Below are 26,978 nucleotides of genomic sequence, written 5' to 3'. Positions count from 1 at the left end.
CTATCTTAACATCTATTCAGGATGTTCATGCAATTAGCGATTAAAAGCATTATCGAAAAGGTGATACCTTTGATGCATGAATTCGGTATATATTGTAGTATAAAGGATGAGAGCCCCACGTGTTGCTCCTCTAGTTGGTCCACACGAGCTCATCAAGATTCAGTTGACTTCGACTGCTAGGATGAAAGAACAACAGAAGCAATCTAATTGCTTATGGGAAAAGAATGAGGTTTTCGATTACCGCTTCTCTCTCTCCTATATCCCTATTTAAGTTGTTAAATTAGAGAGTCATGGCAAAAGAAAACCAAAAGACCATCTTTTGGCATTCCTCCGTTTTGCAATTAATATTCATTATAAACGATTTATTTCCTAAATAAAATCTATTTCAAATCATTATATTCATAATTACTTTGATATATCATGTTTCCATAATCAATTTACCATGGCTAATTATTTTATTTCATAAATAAAATATTATTTCTATCATGTTTCCATAATCAATTTACCATGGTTAATTATTTTATTTCATAAATAAAATATTATTTCTAATTATTAATAATATCTAATATATTAGGCACGATCGACACGAACAGCACGATCGTCACGAACGGCACAATTCGCAAAAATAGCACGATCGACATAACCACAGAATCCCCTATTTCGCAAGCGATACTAGGGTTTCAATCGTACAGATCGCGCTTCGTTGTATTTTCCGTGGCACGAGCAACACAGTCAATACCGCACAATTGAAGTCAAGATCGGCACAAACGACACAATCGCCACGAACGGAACGATCGCTAGTGTCGCGGAAACCCCAGTTGGATCATTCAACCGTTCTAATAGCGCATCGCGATAAACGCCATTGTTTGAATCTATCTGCTTTTGCCATTTCGAATCAGGAAACATGAAAGCTTATGCAATATGGAATCTTTCTTCTTTGTCAACCTTTGACTCAAAAGTCAAGCCTGACCAATTCTCTTAAACAAACACCTGATGTATCAAATTCCTGCTCCACTCACCCAAAGAAAGTCTAGGATGCTAATAACCAACAAGAAGGAAATAGGAGCACATACCCCATTACATCTCATAAAAACAAAGTAACTCTAGCTAAAGAAGGAAAAGATGACACTCCTGAATTCGTGAGCAAGAGCATAAATATCAACTCTGGAAAAGTTCCATGTATGCCTTCTTCCACTATAGCATTCGATAATTTTGTTAAGATGAATATTAACGGAGATAAGAGCAAAAATGAAATACATATTGATTGCCCAAATAAACAAACTTTTTCAAATGAATTTGTTGCTGATTCTTTTGGGAATCAGAATCAATCCGATAAAACTGGTAAGTCACAGATGAAAAAAAGAAAACAAAATAAAACAGAGGCGACCAACAAAAAGAAGGAAATTACAGAAGAACAAAAGGAAAATAGTGTTGGTCTGGAAGAAATCAGGGTTGGAAACAAATGTCAGAATAATGCAGTAAACAAGAAAGTAGGGGAAATATGGGAAACCGAAGAGAATGCAAAAGGCAAATGGAGGGTTGGTTTTAATGAAAGGGCAACCCTCAAAGGGCTGAGAAACCAAATTTTAAGGATATTGATGCAAGCTAAGAATGGAGAAATGATTCTCAACAAAGAAAGGGCTCATCAAATCACTATTCAGGTAAACCTACACTACCTCCAAGATTGGAACCTTCTAAAAAAAGAGGAGTATGACATTATTGTTAGCTGGTCTGTCAACACAATGAAAGAGTTGGAAAAATGTACCAAGACAAAGGTTTATACTCTAAAGAAGAACCCAAATTGTCAGGTTGATCAAGTCTTGAAGAAGAATCCAGACACAAAGCAGGGTCAAAACTTAGCAAAAGAAAGTGAAAACAAAATCCCAAAAAATGGACAAATTTTCCTAGGTGCATTCAAAGTAAAGGTGGAAAAACTCGAAAATCCCTTTGAGTTCAAGCTACCATCAGACGTGGAAGAAAAATGCGTTCGATCATTGGAACAGGTGATAGTGGGTAATTATATTGGGAAAGAATCTTCTACTTTTGATGCCACCAAGGAAGAAATCATGAAGCAATGGGGAAAAGAAGGTCTAATGAAGGTCACCTCTAACAGTCACGGCATGTATTTCCTGAAATTCAATCAAGAAGCTAATCTTGAGAAAATTTTAGAGTTGGGACAGACACACGTGGGGAAAGAATGCATGTAGCTCGAAAAATGGAATGAGGGTACGAGCTATAACAGTATTCCAAAAGAAACAGTGCAAATATGGTTCAAGTTGCGAAATATCCCTCCCCACATGTACAACACGGAAGCTTTAAGCCATTTCGCTAGCCTTCTAGGAAACCCGCTATACATGGACCAAATCACTGAGGAAAACAAAAATCTCACATATGCTAGAATGAGTGTTGAAGTTCAACTCAGAAGCGTTCTCCCCAACGAAATTACAGTGGTGGATCGAAAAGGAAATGCTACCAAGATAGGCATACACTATGAATGGCGACCGTACACATGCGTGAACTGTAATACCTTTAAACATTCGATAATGAGATGCCCTAAATTAATGGTCAACCAGAAAACAAACCAGGAACAACAAATGCAGAATGGAGAAGCCAAGCAACAAAAGGTTCCTAGTATAAATGAAACAGTTGTGGAAAAACAAGCAGCAAAAGAAAGCAATGCCAAAGGGAAAGATGTTCAAAATTTGGGTGAAGGAACAAAAGGATATCAAACTCAAGAAGAGAGAAGTGAGAAATGAAAGGAAATGGATGAAATAGGGGATTCTAAAGAAGATAAACCTAAATGTAAGGTAGAGGAAGATGCAGAAGAGGAAAGCAAAGATACAACAGAGGAGAATGAAACTAAGGTTGTTGATCCTCAAACACGGAAAACTGAAGTAGAGGAAAGTAGTGACAAAAACATTGAAATCCTGAAAAAGAATACATTTTACTATGTTAGTACGAGTTCATATAGAGGAAGATTAAACAATAAGAGCAGACAAACATCATCATCTGCTTCAATTCAAACCTCCCTTCATGAAGAACACGAGAAGATTGGGACGTGGAAGAAGGCAATATAGTCAAAGGGGAATATGGAGACAACATAGGTTGTGATATCTAGATTGTAGTCTTTATTTATTTTAATCTGTGTTTTGTAATGTGATTTGACTGCCACCATTTAGAAACTTTTGGGTCTTTTGTTTGTCATCTTACAATCAAAACTAGGATTTGTCTAGTTTTGATTATTGACCCCTCCCACTTTTGGGCTTTTTAATGAAATGGTGTTAAACCGTTTTCCCAAAAAAATATCTAATATATTATTAATAATTGGATTTCATTCTCATTAATCTATTCTGTCAACTCTAAGTGTGTGACTTCATAGGACCCAATTACAATAGTTATGGTTTTAATCCCATTAATCGTAGTTGGTTTCTAGCAAAGCATTACGACTCCTAACATAATCGGATTAAATTATTACCGTTAATTGTCCTATCCAGGTTTAGTCATTTCACATTAAATTAAAGGACATATTTCATTCAATCTCCCACTTGTCCTTAAACAAGTGTGCAATATAAGATACCTTTGTCTCTTAATGTCTTATTTCATGATATGGTGACATTCATATCCTTTATCAAATATGTTTCTTGAATTTTGAGTTCGAATTGTCCATAAAACGGATGATTCAAGTCATCTATCTGAGCATGGCCATGCATTTTCAGTTCTTACCCTTCAAGTGGCCGAGACACCATTCCTTTCCAATGTATCATGTTATACACGAAGTAGGAGGACTTCTCCAGTCTTGTATGACTATCGCTCCCACTCAATTTTTAGCAATCCCAACAACTGTTTTTATAATTCCCTTTTACGGAAGTGTTTAACGGTGTCAAAGAAATACCGATTATCAAGAGAGACCATAACATACTCATGTCTAAGGAATCTACTAAACATGGATTTACTTAAAATTCTACATATTTTGAAGATTCTTAAGACGGTATGTCTTACATGTATCCTCCATACACATATATGTAAATGACTAGACACCTCCATATTCCTATAGCCCATGAAACCTGGCAGTATCAGTCAACTTACAATATAGTTATATATAAAATCATCTATGTCCATTTGATGATTTCGAACTATAGACTTTTAATAATTCAAAACTTCATTTCGCTTAATGAGGTTTCATTCACCAGAACACTTAAGGTGATCTCATTTGTTAATAATGAATTATTTGGACATATTATTCAATATTGATTAGAACAATATATAAATAAGAATTAAATATCATATATCATAAAATTATTAAGTCAAACATAGAACTAGTGTCAAACACTTATAAAAGCTCAATTAGTATAAAAGCAAAATCAAAGCCATTCTCAATTAGTACACTTATAAAGTGCTTGAGACCCTTAGCCCTAGTGTGACTTTCATGCTTGGGTCTAGACATAGGTTTAGTCGATGGATCTGCAATGTTGTTATCAGTATGCACCTTACACATCCTAATATCACCCATATTGATGATGTGGCGAAAAAGGTGATATTTCCTCATAACGTGTTTGGATTTGGAGCTCGAACTCGGTTCCTTTGCCTAGGCTATGGCACCATTTTTGTCACAATAGATGTCAATAGGCCTTGAAATGCTATGAACAATACCGAGTTCATCAAGGAACTTCCTTATCCAAACGGCCTCCTTTGTTGCTTCACTAACAGCAATGTACTTAGCTTCTATTGTAGAATCTGCTATTGTATCCTACTTAGAGCTCTTCCAGCTCACAGCTCCTCTATTAAGGATAAAGACATAACCCGATTGTGACTCAAAGCCATCTCGGTCAGTCTGAAAGCTCGCATTGGTATAGCCTTGTACAATTAATTTCTCATCTCCCCTATATACTAAGAAATCATCCTTGGTCCTTCTTAAGTACTTCAGGATATTCTTAGTTGCACTTTAGTGTACTTCTCCAGGATTTGATTGGTATCTTCTACACATGCTCAAAGCATATGCAACATCTGGATGTGTACATATCATGGCATACATGATAGATCCTATAGCAGAAGTATATGGAATCTTAGTCATTTTTTAAACCTCAACGGGTGTATTAGAACATTACGTCTTGCTAAGATATACACCATGTTGAATGGGTAAAAACCATTTCTTAGAATCTTGTATCTTGAATCTTTCAAGAATCTTATCAATATAAGTTCTTTCACTTAATCCAAGTATCTTTTAAGATCTATCTCTATAGATCTTGATTCCAAGTATGTATTCGGCATTTTCTAAGTCTTTCATTAAGAAATATTTCTTTAGCCATTCTTTAACGGACACTACTATCAGAATGTCATTCCCAATAAGTAGTATGTCATCTACATATAGAACTAAGAATTCTACTTTACTCCCACTGAACTTCTTGTAAACACAAGGATCTTCTTCGCATCTAATGAATTCAAATTCTTTGATCTTTTCATCAAATCAAAAGTTCCAACTCTTGGATGCTTACTTAAGTCCATAAATAGACTTCTTAAGCTTGCATATTTTCCCAGCATGTTTTGGATCTTCAAAACCTACAGGTTGTGTCATGTACACATCCTCTTCTATAAAACCATTTAGAAAAGCTGTTTTGACATCCATTTGTCATATCTCATAGTCATAATATGCAGCAATAGCTAGGATTATCCTAATGGATCTAATCATAACAACTGGTGAAAATGTCTCATCATAGTCAATACCATGAATTTGTCTAAAACCTTTGGCAACTAATCTTGCCTTGTAAATAGATACATTTCCATTTTTGTCATTTTTAAGTTTGAAAATCCATTTTCTTCCTATGGGTTTAACCCCATTTGGCAAATCTATCAAGTCCCATACTTCATTTTCAAACATTTAATCCATTTCGGACCTCATGGCTTCAAGCCATTTATTGGAGTCTGGACCCATCAATGCTTGATTATAGGTAGAAGGCTCGTTATGTTCTAACATAAGAACATCAAGACTTACATTTAAGATAAAATCATTGTAACGTCTTGACATAACCTTTGGCCTTTCCGATCTACGATTGGGTTCAACTTGTTCAACAACTGAATCCGGAATGTGATCCACAATAATTTGCAGATCCTCTTGTTCTGGTTCTTAGATGATCTGAGACCCTAGGCCATCAAAAATAATCATATCATCATCGATATTATCAGAATCATCTTCTTGTTGATTTTGTTGTTGTTCATCATCTTGAACTGTTTCAAGATGAATATTTCTCCCACTTGACTTGTTGGAAAGAAACTCTCTTTCCAAAAAGACATTATCCCTTGCAACAAAAACCTTTTGCTCATTTGGATTGTAGAAGTAATATCCAAAACTCCCTTTTCGAAATCCTATAAAGAAACATTTATTTGATTTTGGGGCAAGTTTATTTGTTTATAAACGTTTTACATAAGCTTCGCATCCCCATATTTTCAAAAAAGATATCTTTGGAACTTTTCCAGTCCATATCTCATATGGAGTTTTGTCTACAGTTTTTGATGGAGTCATGTTTAGTGTTAGTATAGAGGTAGTGAGGGCATATCCCCAGAAGGATACCGGAAGATTAACAAAATTCATCATTGATCGAACCATGTTTAACAAAGTCATGTTTCTCCTTTCAGACACACCATTAAGTTGTGGTGTTCCTGGGGTTGACAATTATGTTACAATACCACAGTTTTTCAAATGATGATCAAATTCGTGGCTCAAATACTCACCACCACGATCAGATCGAAGTGCTTTTATTTTCTTGTCACATTGACTCTCTACTTCATTTTAAAATTCTTTGAATTTTTCAAAGGACTCCGATTTATGTGACATGAGGTAAACATATCCATATCTACTCATGTCATCAATAAATGTGATAAAGTATCTATAGCCACCTCTAGATTCTATGTTCATCGGTCCACATATATCAGTATGTATTATGCCCAATAGTTTAGTAGCCCTTTCAAACTTTTCTTTGAAAGGTGACCTTTTCATTTTGCCCATTATACACGATTCACATGCAACAATGGATTCATAATTCATGTCTTTAAGAAGTCCATCTTTATGGAGCTTCTTCATGTGATTAACACCGATGTGACCCAATCGACAATGCCATAGGTAGGCTTCACTCAAATTATTTAACTTTTGTCTTTTGTTATTTATGTTATATAATTCTAATTTGAGATCCAAAATTAAGATCCCATTACTCATTTGAGCAGTCGCATAGAAAATATCATTCTTAAAAACAAAAAAAACTCTCATTTTTAATGCTAAATTCAAAATCATCAGAATGTAATACAGCAACCGAAATAAGGTTCTTAGTAATACAAGGAACATAATAACAATTTTCAGTTCAAATACTAAACCAGAAGGTAAAGATAGACTTTAAACTCATACGGTAAGCGCAGCAACATTTGCTCCATTTCTAACACGCAAGTCTATCTCCCCTTTCTTCACCTGTCTTCAATTTCTTAGTCCCTGCACATTTGAAATAATATGAACACCACATGTAGTATCAAATACCCAAGTGGGACCATCATTTAATGTGAGAACATTGGTTGTCATAATTTCAATAACATAAATACCTGAAGCGAAACTCACAATCCCATTCTTCTTTTCTTCCAGGTACTTAGGACAGTTTCTTTTCCAGTGTCCCTTGGCTTTGCAGAAAAAACAATCATGATCAGAGGCTACTCTTAGCTTCCCACCACCATTGGGTATAACAACTTGTTTGTATTTCCCTTAGTTATTATTCCTTTTCTTGGCCACCTTCTTACAACCCTTCCCATTGTTGACATTCAGAAATTCCTTCCTCTTATCAACAATCATATTGCCTTCAGCATTTTTAAGCAAGTTATGGAGCTCATTCAAATCATGCTATAAACCATTCATATGGTATTGCATTCTGAATGGTGCAAAACCATCATGTAAGGATCTAAGAACAATATCAATGGCCAACTCTTAGTCATATGGGGTCCCCAAATTTTCCATCCTCTTGAATAGTCCAGTAAGACTAATTACATGAGGACTCGCAAGTTTTCCCTTCACAAGCTTGCTATCAAGTATAGCCTTGTGAATCTCATATCGTTCTATCCTTGCCTGATCTTGAAACAGTGTTTTCATTTCACTTATGATGGTATAGGTAACAGAATTCAAAAACATCTTTTGCAATTCAAGTTCCATTGCGACAAGTATTAAGAAAGTGACAAGAAATGCTTCGTTTTTCAACCGAATTGTGTTTGCCTTCTCCTCATCAGATGAGGTTTCTGTCACCATCGGGATAGGGGTTGCAAGGGCATCCTCACGTCCCTCAGACCTGAGAATGATTCTCAGATTCCTTTCCCAATCAAGGAAGTTCGTTCCATTGAGCTTGTTTTTCTCAACAATTGAGCGTAGAGAGAACTTAAAATTATCGTTTGTCATTATCTACATTATGTGATAGATATGCAAATTAGTCAAAAAATATATAAATATCTATGATTAAACAATTTAATATATACGATTGCGCATTTTATTCAAGTTATAATTGTTCTTTATGAATAAAATGATTCCAAAATCCCATCACATACAAGCCCAACGTACTTTTGCACTTCCTTAGGACTTGTGTGTTTAAGGTAAGTAATAATTTACTAATTATAAACATTTCTTTATAATTCTTGGTTGATAATTCACATATAATATTAGAATCATCTCCATGCCTCAAGATCCAAAACATTCTTTTGGTCTCTTGTTGGGTACAACCGTATTAAGGTTTATGAATCCCCGTATAGATTCACCCTCATGAGTATAAGGTTGAGGAAGTACACCATCACTTTTGCGAAACCCATTCAACCAAAAAACCATAACTGCATGGGTTATGACACGGAAAGGCATTGCCCAAATATTCTTTAGGAACTAATGTTTTGTTGTCTTTTATTAAAAAAAATCTTTCATGGATCTCCATCCTTGAACTTAAAGTTCATAAATTGAATTAAAATTATATATTATAATCTAATTATAAAATAAATTGTAAAACAATTGCCCCAAAATAAATGTATTAAATAAATTATATTTATTTTAATCATTAATATTTCTTAACTCTTAAGAAATAGTAACATAAATCACATTTATTGTAATCTTTAATATTTCTTAACTATTAAGAAATAGTAAAATAAATTATATTTATTTTATTCAAATATTTATATTATCTAATCTTAAAATATTTATTTTAATTTTACGTTTGTTCATATAAAATTTTCTAGCAAACTAGAAGACTAACAAGATCTTCAGAAAAATATTGCATCAAAATTAACGATTAATTTATTCAATCGGTTTATGCGAAAACCTCGCTCTGATACCATTGTTGAAATTCATTAGATGTATGTTGCGGAAAATAAGATTCTATTTTAACATCTATTCAGGATGTTCATGCATTTAGCGATTAAAATCATTATCGAAAAGGTGATAGCTTTGATGCGTGAATTCAGTATATCTTGTGGTATAAAGGATGAGAGCCCCACGTGTTGCTCCTCTAGTTGGTCCACACGAGCTCGTCAAGATTCAATTGACTTCAACTGCTAGGACGAAAGAACAACAGAAGTAATTTAATTGTTTATGGGAAAAGAATGAGGTTTTCGATTACCGCTTCTCTCTCTCCCATATCCCTATTTAAGTTGTTAAAGTAGAGAGTCATGGCAAAAGAAAACCAAAAGACCATCTTTTGGCATTCTTTCATTTTTGCAATTAATATTCATCATAAGTTTTATTTTCCAAATAAAATTTATTTCAAATCATTATATTCATAATTAATTTGATATATCGTGTTTTCATAATCAATTTATTTTGGTTAATTATTTTATTTTATAAATAAAATATTATTTCTATCATGTTTCCATAATCAATTTACCATGTTTAATTATTTTATTTCATAAATAAAATATTATTTCTAATTATTAATAATATATAATATATTATTAATAATTGGATTTCATTCTCATTAATCTATTCTGTCAACTCTAAGTGTGTGACCTCATAAGACCCAATTAATAGCTATGGGTTTAACCCCATTAATCGTAGTTGGCTTCTAGCAAAGCACTACGACTCCTAACATAATCAAATTAAATTATTATCGTTAATTGTCCTATCCAGGTTTAGTCATTGCACATTAAATTAAAGGAGATATTTCCTTCAGAATGATGCATTGGATGTGATTCTTCATCATGTTCAACCCTTAGTAAATGAGAGTCTCTCACTAGAAAGCTCTATAATTGTAAGGTTAGTAAGAATGTAGGAATTGAAAGGTTCCATTGAGGAAATCAATATAGTTGTATCTAACTTGTTTTCATAGTTTTTTTTAAAACGGTTTAACACAATTTCATTAAAAAGCCCAAAAAGTAGGAGAGTTAATAATCAAAACTAGACAAATCCTAATTTTGATTGTAAGATGACAAAAAACGACCTAAAAGTTTTTAAATGGTAGCAGTCAAACCACATTACAAATACATATTATAATGAAAAAATACTACAATCTATCTATCACAACATGTGTTGTCTCCATGTCCGCCTTTTTGACCATATTGTCTTTTTCACGTCCCCTTCCTCTCTCGGTCTTTATGAAGGGAGAATGAATTGAAGCAGATAATAGCAGATAATGATGCATGTTTGATCACATTGTTTATTCTTCCTTTGTATGAACTCGGACTAATATGATCAAAGATATTTTCTTCAGGATTTTAAGGCTTTTGTCATTGATTTTCTTTACTTCAGTTTTACGTGTTTGAGAATCAACAACCTTAGTTTCCTCTTCGCCTTCCTCCACTACATTCTTATCACTTCCTTTCTCTGATTTTCCTTTATTTTGATTTTCTGATTCTTCCCCTTTTTTTCCTCTGATTCTTTTTCTTTTTCATCCTCTGATTCTTCTTCTTCTTCGTTCTCTGATTCTTCATTTTTCCTTTCCTTCGATTCTTCATCATTCACATCATTTGCATCTCCATCTTTAGCTTTTTTATTCTGATTTCTTGATTTTTCAGTTTCAGTTTTCTCATTTTGTTCCAGAATTTTTAGCTTTTCATGTTATTCTTCAATTGTTTTTGCACATTTATTACTAGAATGTTCAAAAGTATTGCAGAACGCACATCTGTTTGGTCTTCATTCATGTGTAATATCCATGTATGTGGATTTGCCTCTTCTGTCAACTATTATAATCTTTGTTGATAAAATACTTCTAGGATGCACTTCAATATTTATCCTAGCATATGTGATGTGTTTGTTTTTATCTATTATTGGGTCCATATACAATAGTTTCCCCAAGAGACTAATGAAGTGGCTAAGTGCTTCTGCATTATACATATGAGCTAGAATGTTCTTTAGTTTGAACCAAATTTGGGATGTTTCCTTCGGTTTGTTGAGTAGGTTCATACATTCGGACCATTTTTCCAGCTTCATATAGTTTGACCCAACATATGTGTGTCCTAGCTTCATAATATTTTCCAGTTTGTTCCCTACTTGAATTTCAAGAAATAGAGATCATGGATATTTGTTGATACATTTTCAGTCTCGTATGCTCTCATTGCTTTAGAAAAAGCATCCTTAGTGCACGATTCATACCTATGTAGTTTCCAACAACTACATTTTCTCATTTTTTAATGCATTTTTCCTCCACTTCAGCAAGTAATTTAAGCTCAGAAGAGATTTAAGAATCTCAACTTTTGGTTTAAAATCTCCCATGTAAGTTTTGTCTTTATATTTCTCTTGATCTTCAGTTTTTTGTCCTGCATTTTTCTTCCAAACTTTATTAACTTTCCATCTGAAATCACTTCTAATAGTGTAGGTCTTGGTTTTTGGGCACTTCATAAGCTTCATCTTGTTTCGATAGACCATCTAACTATCTTCTTTTCCTCATATTTTAGTAGGTTCTAATCTTGAAGATGGTGAATATTGAGTTGGACAGTAATTTGCTGTATTTTTTTACTGGGCACAATCTTTCATTTCTTTATTTAGAACAACAATTTCGTAATTTGATTCTTGAGTCCGTGGAGATTTGCCCTTTCGTTGTATTCGACCTTCCATATTCCATCATTTTTTATTTCATACTTCAAACTTTCATTCTGCACTTTTCCTTAATCTTCTGAGAGCTCTGTTTTTGTTCTATTTCATCTATCGTTTTCTTGCTTAAATCGATTTTTACGAAGTCATGCACTTCTTTGACTTATTATTTCTCCTCATCTTAACAGAAGAACTGGATAATGCAGAAAATAAAAAATACAAACAACTCAACTAAACTCAATCTTTTCCCCTTTTTTTTTCTTATTTTTGGTTTTTTTAATGAAATGGCATTAAACTGTTTTTCCAAAAAAAAATTAATAACCTACGACCAAGAATGACCGTAGACTAGTGACCCTATTTCACAGCCCAACGACCAAAAGCAATTGATGACCAAGAGAAATCACGACCCAAGCGAACTGTTCTCAAACAACCCTAGCGACCGTATTTCCGATTTCCTGACCTAAGATTCGCGATACAAACAAACAATTTTCAGACGAACATGCCAAACATATTTAACTGTTTTCATAGTTTTAATATGCACAAGATGATAACTTTGTTTTATCATAAACAAGTTACAAAGAGCTTGAGGGTGTATTCAAAGTTCACAATTACAGAATTATACCCAAGAGTTTATCACGAGGATGCTTTGTTTAAACTTTGTTTTATCAACACACAGGCACATCCATATTTAACTAACAGATTCCTTCTTATTATTATCATTCAATGTACATATACTTTGAAGTTGCAATTCTTGGATGTGGAATATGAAAGAAACTAATTATTACATTTCATTTCATTGTTTCTTTAATAAATTCAGGAATGAAATACCATCACATTTATATTATTCCGCAAATGGTACATACATAGACATGTTTATTTAATCAAATGCATGGTACAATAATTTACATAAAGAATCACATGAGAAAATAAACAATTTGCTTAATAATAGTCAATGAACATTACGAATGATCAAACCCTCGAATACGGTGTAGAGGTCCTTATTTTCGGGTCCAAATATCTCTTCAGCTTTCCTTAGTGTCTCCTAAGTTTAGACATTAATTTCACCATAAAGTTACACTAGTAATAGAAAATAAAGAGATAGATGAAGATGAAGATAAACATACCTCTTTTGTTTGCTTGTGGGCATTCAACTCCTTCACATTCGCTAGGAATGACCCAAATTGTTCATAAGATAATCGGCTCCTGCGATTGCAACAATACAATTGCTTGTATTATAAGTGTTCCGAAACAAAGGAGTAAAATAATTGATAGTAACAATTATGAAAGTTAAAGGTTGGTTGGGATTTGGGAAACATCAATCTTACACAATCCAGTTGTTTTGTCAAACACTTTTGTATCTAGACCAACCATAAATCAATACAGATCCAGATACTTTTGGTGGTATGAAAGGTGCAATTGGGATACACCAAAAATTGCGCAACATGTTAAGGCAATGTTTATTTTGCCCAATGAAAACGATTAGATCGTTTTCCTACTTTAGGACATTTTTAATGAAAGGACAGTAAGTCACTTCTCTCACAAAATAAAATTGCACAACATCCAACTGACTACCATGAAATTTGTAATTGCCAAAAGTTTTGAGCCCTTAAAGTAATTGCACGCCTTTTTATGTGTATCTATCTGGATCTGCAACAGACTAAGTTGAGATACACCCATTTCAAAAAAGGATCTTTTCCGGATCCTCACACAACAGATGAAAACGAGATGAAATAGGTTTTCAATTGTTAACAAAAACTTTAGCCTGCTTTTACCTGACTTGGCGGAAGAACTCTTTCCCATCAATTCGAGTTCGTCCTAAAACATATAAGAAAAAAGAAAACCATAACCATGGTCATTTTAATAAAATCAAGTTAAATGTGATTAAAGAGGCATAAAGAAATGGTCATTTCAAAAGTATATTACTTTCTTACAATAGCAATCTTATCTTCACATTTCTTTCTTGAATAGTAAACTCATAAATAAGTCCTCACAGAATTTGCTAATTTTGAAACATACCCTTAAACTATTGTTTTTAATACAAGTCATTTCAAGTATGAATAAAATTTGATATAAACTCTTTTTAAACGATAGTTTTACTGGATTTTTTCTGGTCAAACTCACAACTACATTCTACATAGCACCATTTTTGCTGATTAGAACAGATTTGTTGATTGAACCATTTTACTCTTGGCCAAAACCTATTGAACTTAAAAACTGAAACAAAACATTCTTTTCCTAAATAGGCATTTATGAAATAAATAAAAAATGTACAATGAGCAAAAATGGACTATGTGAGTGAAAGATTAAAAGGAAACTTTTTTTGTCAAAAATTGTTGTTTAGAAAGGAAAAAAATTATGGTTAACTCATTGTAAGGAAAGATTTCAGGATTTATTTATGGGTTAACTCATTCTTTAAAGCTTACCAGGCTGTGAACCAGCATCGAAGCTTCCCATTGAACTATGTTGGCTTGAAGGCACAGATGAAAACATGGAACTCCTGTCTTCGTACATGCCTCTATTGGTGGCAAAGGAAATAGAATGGCGCCTTGGAGACAATGGCTTAGGTGTTCTTGATGGAGATACTGATGCTGACAGACTGGGAGGAGAACCGGGAGGAGTAAGCCGAGGTGTGTTTGTTTGTGACGCCAACAACAGGCTTTGTGATATACGAGGTGGTCTTGAAGCTTCTGAAAAGACGTTTTTTTATATAAATAAGAGAGAAAATTTGAATCTTCGAGAATAATAGAATTCGTGATGATGAAGTTGCATGCATGTATACCATCTGTCTCGGTTTCCTCAATATTAGAGTTTCCTACTGGTGAAGGTTTTGATGATGGTGGAAACGTAACTTCATCTTCTGAGAATGATTGAACAAGAAAAAGGGTAAGTGACAATTGTAAAAATAGAAGATAGTTTATATTGTCAATGACGACTACCTCCAGCAAATTGTTTGGAAGATGACAAGGTTGCTTGACTTGCAAGATCTGATGCCACAACTTGGGCTGGTCTCTGTAATGGGGATATAGTATAGAGAAGATTTGGTCATATTCATTGATTGATACATTGTTATTATTGAAGAAGGAAAGGAAGCAAACACAACTTACGGGATTTTCATCATCCTCTTGAAGTGATTGCATAAGGGTCTTCTTGAAGATTTCCAACTGCACACAACCAACCAAGATTATACACTAGTAACAATAATCATAATCTAATCTTTACTCATACAATTGTTGAGCAAGACTTCTGTAGAAGATATGCTAATTATGGGCATATATATATATATATATATATATATATATATATATTTAACTTTTTTTTAAATCATAGTTTATTCATGTAAGAAGCTAGCACGACCTCCAAAGCAGATTTCCATAGACCGAGTTGGTTAAGTTATTTGGTTGAATATCAATCCGAATCTAGTATATTGGTTTGTGTTCTATCAAGAATCTTGGCCTATCTGATGGATCAAATGTTTTTTCTGTTGGGGTAGGGCAGTTAGGTTACTCACCCGTAATCTCAAACACAAATAAACATATTCTGGAGGTAACCTGCTTTCTCATGCGGGGAGGATTGAGCTGCCCTAGTTCAATCTCAATTGACCAGGTGACAAAGAAAAATATATGTATAATAAAATAAAATAAAATAAATACACAAAATAGGGATTTACCCTATGAGCTATGACCTTCTACTTAGGCAACAAAAATTCTATTCGCTGAGCTACAAATGTTTTCTATACTTATTTTATATAAAGACATAATAGTTCTAGTAAAATGGGGGTGTGGCCCGTGTGGGGCTGCTCTTGGGATGAAGGGGGCTGCCCCAATGCCAGAGGCCTTGCTGGTCTTTACCTTGGGTCCGACCTTGCTCTCATTTTCACAATTATCACTTACGCCAAGTCACAAAAAGATACCACACCATGGATGTGACATTCTTCGAACAAACAAGTCATACTATGCTTAGGAGAGCACACTCCCAAACCCTACTCAACACCGTCATCTTCCACACCTCTTTTCTCGAATTACAACTCGAGGAACAACAAAACCCTACACATACCTCTCTAGCACTCTATCCATTTTGTCAACTTTGTGACTACACTAGACAACAAACACATTCAACATGAGTCCACAAGTCCGACCTAGATCCCACTCTTGCTAATTCACAATTAGGTACGACACTAACTAATGAATGTAACTCTTTAATATTGCTTGAAGTTAATGCTTTTATAAATTGAAATACCACGAAATGCGATTTCAAGAATACAAGCTAGACTAGAGTAACTAAAATGAAAATAAAAATCTAAAATAAAGCACAAACATTACATGCATTCCATCACTATAACAAATAGGGAATCTAATTGCTAATTGAATACAGTTCTTTGTGGAGCAAGTTCCACATTTATCGCTTTTATGAAAGATAAGTCCTAAATGCAATGATACCTTATATGGGAATGGGATTAGTACATTCCAAAACCTTTTCCATTTTAAACTCATTTGCTTTGAGTCTCCAAAAGCAAATCTTAGAAACGGAGCATCACAATAATTCTTTCCGACCCAATAGCTCAAGAAAGAAGCTATTTAACCCGATTCGTCGTTATGACTTGAAGCGGGTGCAAAACATACACGGTTCTTTTCCATTAAGTGGTGTCCATTTCTTTAATCCTAATATTCTCTAGTGTTTACTTATGTGGCGTGACGAGGATAAGATTGAAGCCAGCATGGCAAGGATACACTATGACTAGATGATTAAAAGCTACTAATAGCAGAAAAACACAACTAGGTCCATCTGTATATATATAACATTATCACAACAAAATCCTAAATATAAAAAAAAATATTCCAATTTTGGACTACCAAAAAACTTAAATCATTTTGAAAGAATCTTGGATTCATAATGGTTAGGTTCACAATTGCATTAAGACTAAAAGAAGCCTTCAAACCCCCAATGTTTACGAAATACCTTGGAGACATCTCTGTTGAGCTTCTTTACTTGGTTTGACAGCACTGCGTTCTCCTTCAATAAGCTCTCCTGAACCCACAGATATACAAATATCAAATTTCTCCTACTTAAAAGTTGGAATTATGACTAAGTTGAGTCGAAGCAAATGGGGGTCAACAATCAACAGTCAACACCCCCGAAATGGAATTATGGAGCAGAGGCGGATGAGGGAGTAAAAATTGAACCTTTTCTTGTTCGATGTGGGAGAGCTTTTGGGAGGTATCAGAGAAAGAGTCTTCAAGGGAGTTGATATGTTGGTTGAGGTCAGCGATGATGTCGTCCTTCTCGGCGAGATTGGCACGAAGAGCTGCGGCCTCGGATTCAAGGGAGGAGACGCGGGAGGAGAGAGCGATGGAGGTGATCTTACGAGCTATATCGAGTTGCTCAAAGGGATCGGAGGGAAGAATCTCAAGAACCTCCTCGGGAAGCTCAAAATTTGGCGGACCATTCGCCGCCGTCGATTCATTCGCCAACATCTCTCTCCACCTCTTTCTCTCTTTCCACCCACTTTCTCGGTTTTTTTTTCTTTTTTTCTCTTATTAAATTGTTATACTTTCTTACAAAAATACAAATCAATATTTATTTATTGTATTTTCATTGTGATATATTATTTCACCAATCATAACTTAAAACAGTTCATTTATTTAGAAATAGACTTTCTCTTTTAAGAACTCAGTTTATTTTAAAATAAATTAGTCTCAAAATGGTTAGAGTTTAATAAAACCCCTATTACTAAAAATAAATAACTAATAAAATATTAAAATACATGTTATTTCAAATTATTATTATTATATATATATATATTTAATGTCTCACCATAATAATGTGGTTATAAAATAAGTATTATTTTAAATTGATTATCATTAAAAACTTATTATTAAATAAGTGATAATATAAAATTATATTAAATTTCTAAATAAAAAATATTATTACAAAATTCATTAAAAATAACAAAATTTTAAAAAAAAAATAATGTAAGAGATAAGCCTTGTTTTTGCGGTTCATTTTCAAGTATGGATCAAAAACAAAAAAATGTGGGGCTATTTTTTGTCCAAAGAAAAATATGTGGTTTCAAAGGAAAGGTATGGTGTATGGATAGATATAATATAATATGAGACAAGAAATTGTTTTATCCTTATTTTTTCTACCCACAACTCTGCATTATTCATCCCTTCAAAGAGAAATCATAAACAAGTTCTTAAGCTATTGTTAAAATTTGATTCTTGCTACCAAACTTTGTCCTTTTTTATTTATTTAATCTTTTATGGCAAATCATAATTTAGATTTACATCGGGTAAATGAAAGAGAAAATGAAGTGACATGATTAGTTGAAAAAAAATGTGAGAAAAAAGAGAATGAAAAAAAATGTTTTATTTACCAACCTAACTCATTTGACCATTAAATCATCGATTTTAAATGGCTAGTCTTGAATTTGACCCTCTAAATTTTGGTCACAAAAAAGACTGGATGGAATTTAAAAAAATGTCAACCAAAATAAGTAACATTCATAAGTATAAGATGAATAATAAATGTTTCAAATGATTCTTTCGTCAAAAAAATTCATCCTAATGTTTTGATTTGGTTGAATACAAGATCAGTTCGGTAGTTTGATTTGGTTGAATACAATATGAGTTCGGTAGTTTGATCAATTTAATTTAGGAAGAATTAACACATATATATAATACAATAAATTAAATAATGAAAAAATAACTGAATATATATAATGCAATAAACTAAATAACGTAATATATAATACTAATTATATAAGTATAAGTTATAAGGAGGTATAAGTTAAATGGGATATTAAGATTTATAAATTATATAGGTTATATGTGTTTGGTTGAATATAGAAATGGGGTATAAATTGTATATGATTTATAATTTTTTGTTTGGTTAGTGGTATAAAAAAATAAAAAAAATAATAATAAAAGACTATTTTACCTTTACATTTATATAAATTATTTTAATTATTATTTTATATTTATTTTATTTTAGTTTTTATTATTAATTATATTTAAATTAATAAAATATTATTTAAATTAATAAAAATTATATTTATTTATCATATAAATATTTTAAAATTAATAATAATGTTATATGATTATATATTTGTTTTATTATTATTACATTTTTTATTATTATTATTATTATATGAAGAATTTTGATGATTTGATTATTGTATAATGTGAAATTTTCTAATATATTACCTATCCTATAAGTATGGATCGATTTATCGTATTCCAATATTAATAAATAAAAATGTTTTTAGTTTAGACTCAATATAAATTCAAAAAGAATGGAAGAACAAAAAAAATTAATACAAATCAAATTTGATTATCTTTAATATAAGATATGGTCATGATTTTTCCCAAAATAAAATTTCCTGCTAACCCAAACTTTATATATTTGTATAAGCCATTTTATAAAACTTTTAAAATTAAGATCCAAATATTTTATGTACACTTTTATGTACTTAAAATTCAACTTGATGAAATTTTTCATTAAAATGATAAGGTGCAGTAATCTCACCAAATGAAACCAAAAACAATATTTGATATTATACTTAACTTGTTTTCATATGCTTTAACCCTTCAATTTATTACCAGAAAACACGGGTTATTTTGGAATATTAGATCTATCTTCTTCAACCAAGTTAACTACCACAAAGGGTGATTGCAGTCTGGGTGATGCAAGTATTCCCCAAGACTTCATTTCCATAAGAATGTTTTCAGAACATCCTGAACTAATTTCTTCAATTTCTCCCCTTAATCAATTCCAATAACTTCTCCCATATCTACTTTCTCTCAATTTCATCCACAAATCCTTCAGGAATGCAACAATACTTTAGATATTAACTTCACAGGCAATGAAAGAATTCTACGTAACTGTTCTTCCACAATTTCTAACAAATCTTCTAGAACTTTAAATATCACCAAATCAAAACACATCCACCATATGGAGAGTAATCGCGTCTGCTCCGATCAAGCTCATATACGACATTAATATAGCATGGTTTCTAACTTGTTTTCTTTGGTCCAAATATACTTTCCTCACCCCTGCAACAGCATCAACCACATCTCCACTATTCCTAAACCATATCTTCAGAAGCACCACATAATTTTGCTAGATAGAAAACTGAGCCTCCCATCAGAACTGAAGATCTGACAAACCGATCTACAAATCTTGTGCAGTGATGGAGACGAGGGAAGTTATCGTTCACCAACATACATTAGATTTGACCTGAATTACATTTGTTTTCACCATACATTAGATTTGACCTGAATTACATTTGTTTTCACCAGTTGCATAACTTCCTGGATTATCTGTTCACAATACACATTGGCATTGAGCTTCAATTTAACTTACAGTGACTTAGGAAAATCTCGTCAGTTAGATCTTCCTTAAAAGGAAGCAGTCGATGACATATTTTCAGTAGCTCAAAAACAGCCTTTCCATCAAAGAATAGGGCATTGAAGTTGATGGACAATATTAGCTATGAGTTCAAAAACACACTGCCAAAAAAACATAATTTTGTCGCGGTTATTCAGTGACTGTAGTTAATAATTTAAGGCAAAAGACAGCAACCGCTTCATCTTCAAGAAGATTATTATCGCCCTTACGACATTGTCCAACTACAAAGTATCATTTTAACTCCTAGTATCTTATTCTGTAAAAGTAAGGATAAACTAAGCTCCTTCGGTTGATCTTGAAATTGGTTAAAGAAGAAGAAATGAATTAGGAATGAAGAGAGATAAAATGATAGATGAAAAATGAAGGGTATGTTAGAATTTTTTATTTTATATGTAAGGTTAATTAAGGAAAGAAAAAATTAGTAAAGTTTATACTTACTACTTCTATCCGTTACAATATTATACTGAGTATACCGAGTTTAGGGTATAATTTGTATTAGATATATAAATACTGTAGATACGTAATTAGCAACTAAACAACCAATTAAATTTACTATACATATTATTATCCTATACCTACAGTGTTATACTTACAACCAAACAGAGGCATAATAAACTAAAAAATAAAAATTTAAATGATGAAAATTCTTGTAAATAAAATTTAAATAAATTATGTGAATTTATTTCTAAATCACTAATACATAAAACAATTATTTTAACTTAAAAAAATATAATATTAAAACAAAATGAGTATAAGAAATAAAAGAAAAATATGATCCCTTAATCAATAATATATTAGATTTATCCTTTATCACTCAGCTAGAAAGAATAATAAAAGACGTCAAAATATTTATATATATATATATATAATATGCATTTAAACCGTCAACCGAACCGGTCAAGCTCGGTACGTACAGGAAATTATGAACCGCTCATAACTCAGTTTTTCATCGGTTCAGTTTTGCTTACACCGCTAGGCCCTAAAGTGTTAGTCTCTTGTCTTCCACAATAGCCATGAAACTCTAAGCCTCTTGTCGAAGTTATACTGATTATTCTTTTTAAGGTAGACAATCTTTTGAGATTGACAATTAAGTGTATCTTGGTTTTGGCACAATGTAATTTGTCCATGATCAAAGCCATGCTCAAATAACCAAGCCGGGTATGAGTGGCATGAAAACATGCACAACTAAATAGTAGATAATAAGTTTGACAGTATGTCAAAGTTAAAACCAAAACATTTTTCCGTGAAATTGGGGATCGATGACGTATAGCTAGATTGTCATCATCAATAGTGCATATTGCTGTGTCGCCATGCAAAAAACAGGATTGAATTTGGAATTCATACCAACAATATGGATCTTGAATATATATAATATTTATGGGTACAAAAGTTGTGTTCTTCATAAAAGAAATGTTCAAAGAAATTTGAGATCTAACAACATCATCTTGACAAAAGTTATAAGTGAAATGGCTGACATTAAACAACAATTTGGTTCAAAGAGAACAGAGAATCAAGAACCTAACTAGAGAAGACAAACACATTATAAGGTTTTCAGCAATTTGGTAAGACTTGGGGTGAATTTGCTTCCAAATTGAACACCAAACAACACCTATTCTTCACAGAAAATTCAAAGCTATGTCTGCAATTTAAAACAAAGTTTATAATCTGGATCTTATTTATGATCAACTGAAAGCAGTTGCCATACCTTCACTAACAAATGAACATTTAAGACTCATTCTCTTGTTGTGCTTCACGGTTCCTCCAAGGATTAAGGGCGTCTCGCATCGCCTGAGCTTCCTCTGAATTTTCCCAACTTTTCTTCTCTGATTCCAAAACTGTTACTTTTTCATCTGCAGCAAAGAAGGGTCCTTCATCAAAATGTTTATCATTCTATATTGCTGCATCTGGTTAAGCTAGCTAATAAGCCATTTAGGGTAACAATTGGAATCTGTACTGCAAATGTACTCTAAAACAAAAAGAATGTTGAAATTTTAACTTAGAATTCCCATTCAAAACAAGTTAAGCAAAGAAGTTGTCACTAAAAAAATCATGTATTATGATAGTGAGAAAAAACTCAAGAACAATATAAGTCCTCTAATACTACTAATCTAAAGACAATACTTATTTCTAGGCAGTTCCCCATTATCATACAACAAGAGCAGTTCATCGAGTCCAATCGGTTTCATTGTTTAAAATTCGATTTTTGGAACTAAACAATGCAAACAGAATCCATACCCACATCAAAATTTAACAGAAAATCGAGAGAGAAAAAATGGAAACATGACAAAGTAAATGAAAGAGTAGTTCTTGCCCTAATTAATAATACCCATTCGTCCTGAAAGAGATAAAAAGAAATGAATTAGAGTAGATGGAGAAAGGAAGATTCTCACACAAAAACCGGTTTTGATCATGAAAAACTCCATAGAACCTCCGATGAAGGCCGAAATTGCAGCAACCTTCATATACCACCCTTGATGCTTCATTTTACGAGATTCATACAAATGTTGGACCGATCTACACAATATTTCTCAATCGACGTCCAACGGAGGCGGTCAATGGTAGCTGAGGCTGCTGAGTGGAGAAGTGTGCCCAATAAAGGGTTTAAACACGCACAAAGAGTTATTCCATAGGCCTTAATTTTATTTTATGTCAATGCATTAAGTTAGATTAACCTAGCAATTCGTTTTAGATTTTTTCACTATTATTCTCGTTCTATTCGGTTTAAAAAATATATTTATATATAATCGCGAGATTAAGGCAAACGGTTTTAATCCCGCTATTCGAATGTTCGAATCTTTCTGTCCCGAAACATATTTATTCGATCAGAATACATTTTTTTTTTAATTTAATAAATCTAAACTTAATCAGGCTTGTTGAAGTCGTTCAACATATTATTGTACGCCGAATTGATTGTGGCACCGTATTTCTGTGAGTCTTCAAAATGGGGATGTGAGAGGCGGTGGTTTACCTGTAACAAATGTCAGTGGTTCAAGCACATTTATCTTCCATTTGTAAACTTAATCTATACAAAACTATATAATAGCACTAATTTTTCAGATTCAACGATTCAATTTATAATTTATCATTCATGAACGTTGATGTCACCCAGGGTTGGCCCTGGGACAAGCCCACTCCACCGGCAACCAATTTATTTGAATATATTGAATATTGTAGTTTAGTAGTTTTAGATAAAAAAAAAATTATAATTTTTATCTTGTTATGGGTTTAAATCTCACCAAAAAACTATTTTTTATTAATTATTTTTAACTCAACTTAGGGCAAAAAAAAATATCAAGTTTTTTTCTACCGAAAACTGGACAGCCCAAAACTCGAGGTCTGCTCGGAAAGATTAAATTTTTGAGGAGTGATATAAAAGAGAATTTTAAAGATGGAATAGAAAAGATGACGGGGCTGAAAAATGATAAAGGGTAAGAAGAAAAAGAAAAGAAATTTGTTAATTGCACCACTGATTCCATCTCTCAAAAATTCCATCACAATCATTTCTCTAAATTTATATAAATTCTTGTATTAATTTTATTGTTTTAAAATGTAAGAGCCTAATTGTGTTTCCATCGAGAATTCAGGATCTTTTCTCATACATTTTCTCTTATTACCAAAACTTCAAAGACTTAACTCATCATCGCGAAACCCTAATAATGGCAGCTGATAAATCCCCGGCGCAAACGCCGCCACCAAGTGTCCACGCCGATGATGCGGACGAGGAAGATGAGAACGTGAAGCAGCTCGAGCAGTGTTCTTCCTTATACCTGTCCTTACAGGTATGTATATATATGCTCTCAAGTTGCTGTTTGAATTCCAAATTACAAGTCTTGTCTAATTTCATGATAATTTACAGGACTGTCTTGTTAAATCAAACAGAAATTGGAAATCTTGTCAGAGTGGTATGCATCGATCTCTGTCTTACTCTGATAAATGAATGTATATGTAATGATTCTAATTAACTTGATGATATGCTTACAGATGTTCAAGCATTGAAGGAATGTAATGAAAGGAGAACGAAGAACAGCAGGAAGGAGAAGAAGTGATCAAGAAGTTTAAAGGCATGATTTTTTTTATCTAAATTATTTCTCTTAACAAAGGGTTTTAGTTTGTTGTGCAAAATAATTTTGAACATGTATTTTCCCATTGGCAGATATGAAAATCTCTTTTTATTCATAATTTCAAATTAAGAGAATGGAATTTGTGGGTTTTGGTTTATGATTTTCTAATTTGTATTATTAATGAGAATTCTATTAGTTGGATTTATTAAAAATCGAATTATGAATGTGGGTAAAGATTGGTAATAGAATTTTGCAAAAGTTAATAAAAATCTATTCTTTTGTTACCTTCTACATGAACAAATTGATTCAAAATTTTGAACAAATTAATTCAAGATTTATGATTAAGAGAATTGAATTTGTGGTTCAGGTTTAATTTGTTGGTATTAATTAGATTTGATTTCGGGTTATCATTTAAATTTTTACTCAAAAGTATGGTTAAAATAGATATCATAATTAGGGGTGTTCATCAGTTCGGGTTCTTCAATTTTTTTTAGTCAATTTAAAAATCGAACCGAATTCGAATAAATTGTATTAAAAACAAACCGAATCCTAATTCAATTTTTTAGCTCGAATTCGATTTTTTTGGTTTCAATTTTTTATTATTTATTGTCGAATCTTGAATTCGAATAATTATAATTAAAACAAATTTTATTTTTTTCAATTAAATTATCAAAAACAATTAAACTAACATAAAAACAAATTACATACATTATTAAATAAAATATCAGACAGCCGTAGATCATCACATCATCATTCTTAGGCCACCAGAATTTAGATGTTTCAATAAATATCAACCATAGTGGACTCCGATATCGATTATTTAAATTCTGCAATAAATTCAAAATATATATATACAACTTATTAATAATTAAATAAGAGATAATAAAAAATTCTTTTACTCAAAATTTTCAAGCTCCTCCATGTTTTATTCCATGTTTATTGGAGATTCACAATAACGAATCCAATGTTGATCGCATTTCGATGCTTGTACAATTTTAGGAGTTAAAGAACTAAATGCATCAAGAATTCTTTTTCCGGTACTAAAGACTAACTCCGAAACAATCGTAGAAACTGGAATAACTAAAATATCACGAGCAAGTAATGACAATACAGGAAATGTTGGACTCTTTTTCTTCCACCAATCCAAAAGACTAAAGGATGAATTCTCAAGTATACATTTATCATTTTCATAATCCCTAATCAAATATCTTTCCAACTCTAATTTAGTATCCTTAGTTACACCACTTGATGTCTTTCTCCTTTTTAATTCAGTCAAAAAAATTTGTCTCATTTTTATCATAGGATTAACATAATTACCAACATCAAAAGAACTCGGAGCAATCAAAACAGATTCAGAAACTAAAATGGAAGATGAAGATCCAATAGTTCTGGAATGAATTCTATTATAATCAATAAATAGTTCATACACTCTTCACAATTTCAGTAATCTTCTTACTTTCCTCTTCACCATACATATTGCAAAAAATAATTTTACAATAGTTAAATTTGTGCCTAGGATCAAATGCACAAGCAATGAAAACCAGCATTTAAACTTCTCTATATTCTCCAAATATTTATCAATTTTTTTCTTCATATTTACTGTCACATGTCTAAAGTCATCATCTTCATGTGACAAGTATTCTTTCAATACTCCATAAATCCCAAAAATATCATCCAAGTATGTACTGACAGTAATATATTTTGAACCAGAAACCTTTAAAGTAAAAAGATAAAAATTTCGAAAGAAAATAAAGAGACTTTTAACATATTTTCAATCGTAACTAGTTGGAACCCCAGGACCATGTTCTACAAGATCATCTCTATAATAACCATCCTTCAAAAATAACCTCTCATAAGCTTTCTCATACATTAACCCCACACTCAACATCAAATAAGTAGAATTTCATCTTGTTGGGATATCCGAACAAAATAATTTGTTGCAATCACATTTTTTTAAATCTGAAAATCTCATAAAAATTTTCAGTCTAAATGGTGATTGCATCACATTTTTAATTGTTGCCTACATCTTTCAACGGAGTCATTAACTCTTTTAAGTCATCTTGCATAATTAAATTTATGATATGGGCAATACATCTAACATGCAACCATTTGCCTTGTAAAACACAAAGTCTCCCAACTAGCATATTTTTTTTCAAATATTCTATTGCAACATCATTAGAACTTGCATTATCAACTATAACAATAAACACATTGCCTAAACCCCAATCAACCAATCACAATTCGATAGTTATTCCAATATTTTGACCCTTATGACTTGATATATGATGAAAATTTAACACCTTTTATGCAATTTCCAATCATTATCAATAAAATATAATAATTATGTGCATCTATTTTAGGTAACTTAGTAAAAAACCTTAAGGGTATGTTTGATAACCCTGGAATTGGCATTGGAATTGGAATTGGAGGGTCCAATTCCAATTCTTATGTTTGTTAGACACTTTAATATTAAGAATTGGAATTGGAAT

At 32.3% G+C, this 26,978-nt stretch overlaps 3 protein-coding genes across 5 annotated transcripts; 1 reads left to right on the top strand and 2 right to left on the bottom strand.

Annotated features, from left to right (window-relative positions):
- Positions 1 to 12,834: 12,834 nt before the first annotated feature.
- LOC124941880 (uncharacterized protein At4g15545) lies at positions 12,835 to 17,554 on the bottom strand. Of its 2 annotated transcripts, none has more exons than XM_047482245.1 (9): positions 17,203 to 17,554; positions 16,979 to 17,047; positions 15,127 to 15,183; positions 14,959 to 15,031; positions 14,802 to 14,879; positions 14,446 to 14,709; positions 13,795 to 13,837; positions 13,147 to 13,225; positions 12,835 to 13,064 (listed from the first exon to the last, which is right to left on the bottom strand). In XM_047482245.1, exons 1-9 carry the CDS (start codon positions 17,491 to 17,493, stop codon positions 12,972 to 12,974), a joined length of 1,047 nt encoding a protein of 348 aa, XP_047338201.1. In that variant the 5' UTR covers positions 17,494 to 17,554; the 3' UTR covers positions 12,835 to 12,971. The 2 variants fall into 2 exon arrangements, with proteins under 2 accessions (XP_047338201.1, XP_047338202.1); XM_047482246.1 differs by having other exon boundaries at positions 14,446 to 14,706.
- A 4,283-nt stretch (positions 17,555 to 21,837) lies between these two features.
- LOC124942632 lies at positions 21,838 to 23,027 on the bottom strand. 2 transcript variants are annotated; one of them, XM_047483173.1, is made up of 3 exons: positions 22,821 to 23,027; positions 22,134 to 22,278; positions 21,838 to 22,067 (listed from the first exon to the last, which is right to left on the bottom strand). In XM_047483173.1, the coding sequence occupies exons 1-2, from the start codon at positions 22,909 to 22,911 to the stop codon at positions 22,154 to 22,156; spliced, it is 216 nt and encodes a 71-aa protein (XP_047339129.1). In that variant the 5' UTR covers positions 22,912 to 23,027; the 3' UTR covers positions 21,838 to 22,067; positions 22,134 to 22,153. The 2 variants fall into 2 exon arrangements, with proteins under 2 accessions (XP_047339129.1, XP_047339128.1); XM_047483172.1 differs by having other exon boundaries at positions 21,838 to 22,278.
- Positions 23,028 to 24,026: 999 nt separating this feature from the next.
- On the top strand, positions 24,027 to 24,676 carry LOC124942923 (cytochrome c oxidase assembly factor 4 homolog, mitochondrial). Its single transcript, XM_047483495.1, has 3 exons — positions 24,027 to 24,207; positions 24,285 to 24,330; positions 24,410 to 24,676. The coding sequence occupies exons 1-3, from the start codon at positions 24,085 to 24,087 to the stop codon at positions 24,472 to 24,474; spliced, it is 234 nt and encodes a 77-aa protein (XP_047339451.1). The 5' UTR covers positions 24,027 to 24,084; the 3' UTR covers positions 24,475 to 24,676.
- Positions 24,677 to 26,978: the final 2,302 nt, after the last annotated feature.

This window comes from Impatiens glandulifera, chromosome 6, assembly GCF_907164915.1.
Source record: "Impatiens glandulifera chromosome 6, dImpGla2.1, whole genome shotgun sequence".
In the NCBI taxonomy this organism is placed as follows: domain Eukaryota; kingdom Viridiplantae; phylum Streptophyta; class Magnoliopsida; order Ericales; family Balsaminaceae; genus Impatiens; species Impatiens glandulifera.
Note: the sequence above shows the minus strand (reverse complement) of the source record. Positions and strands in the feature narration are given on the sequence as shown.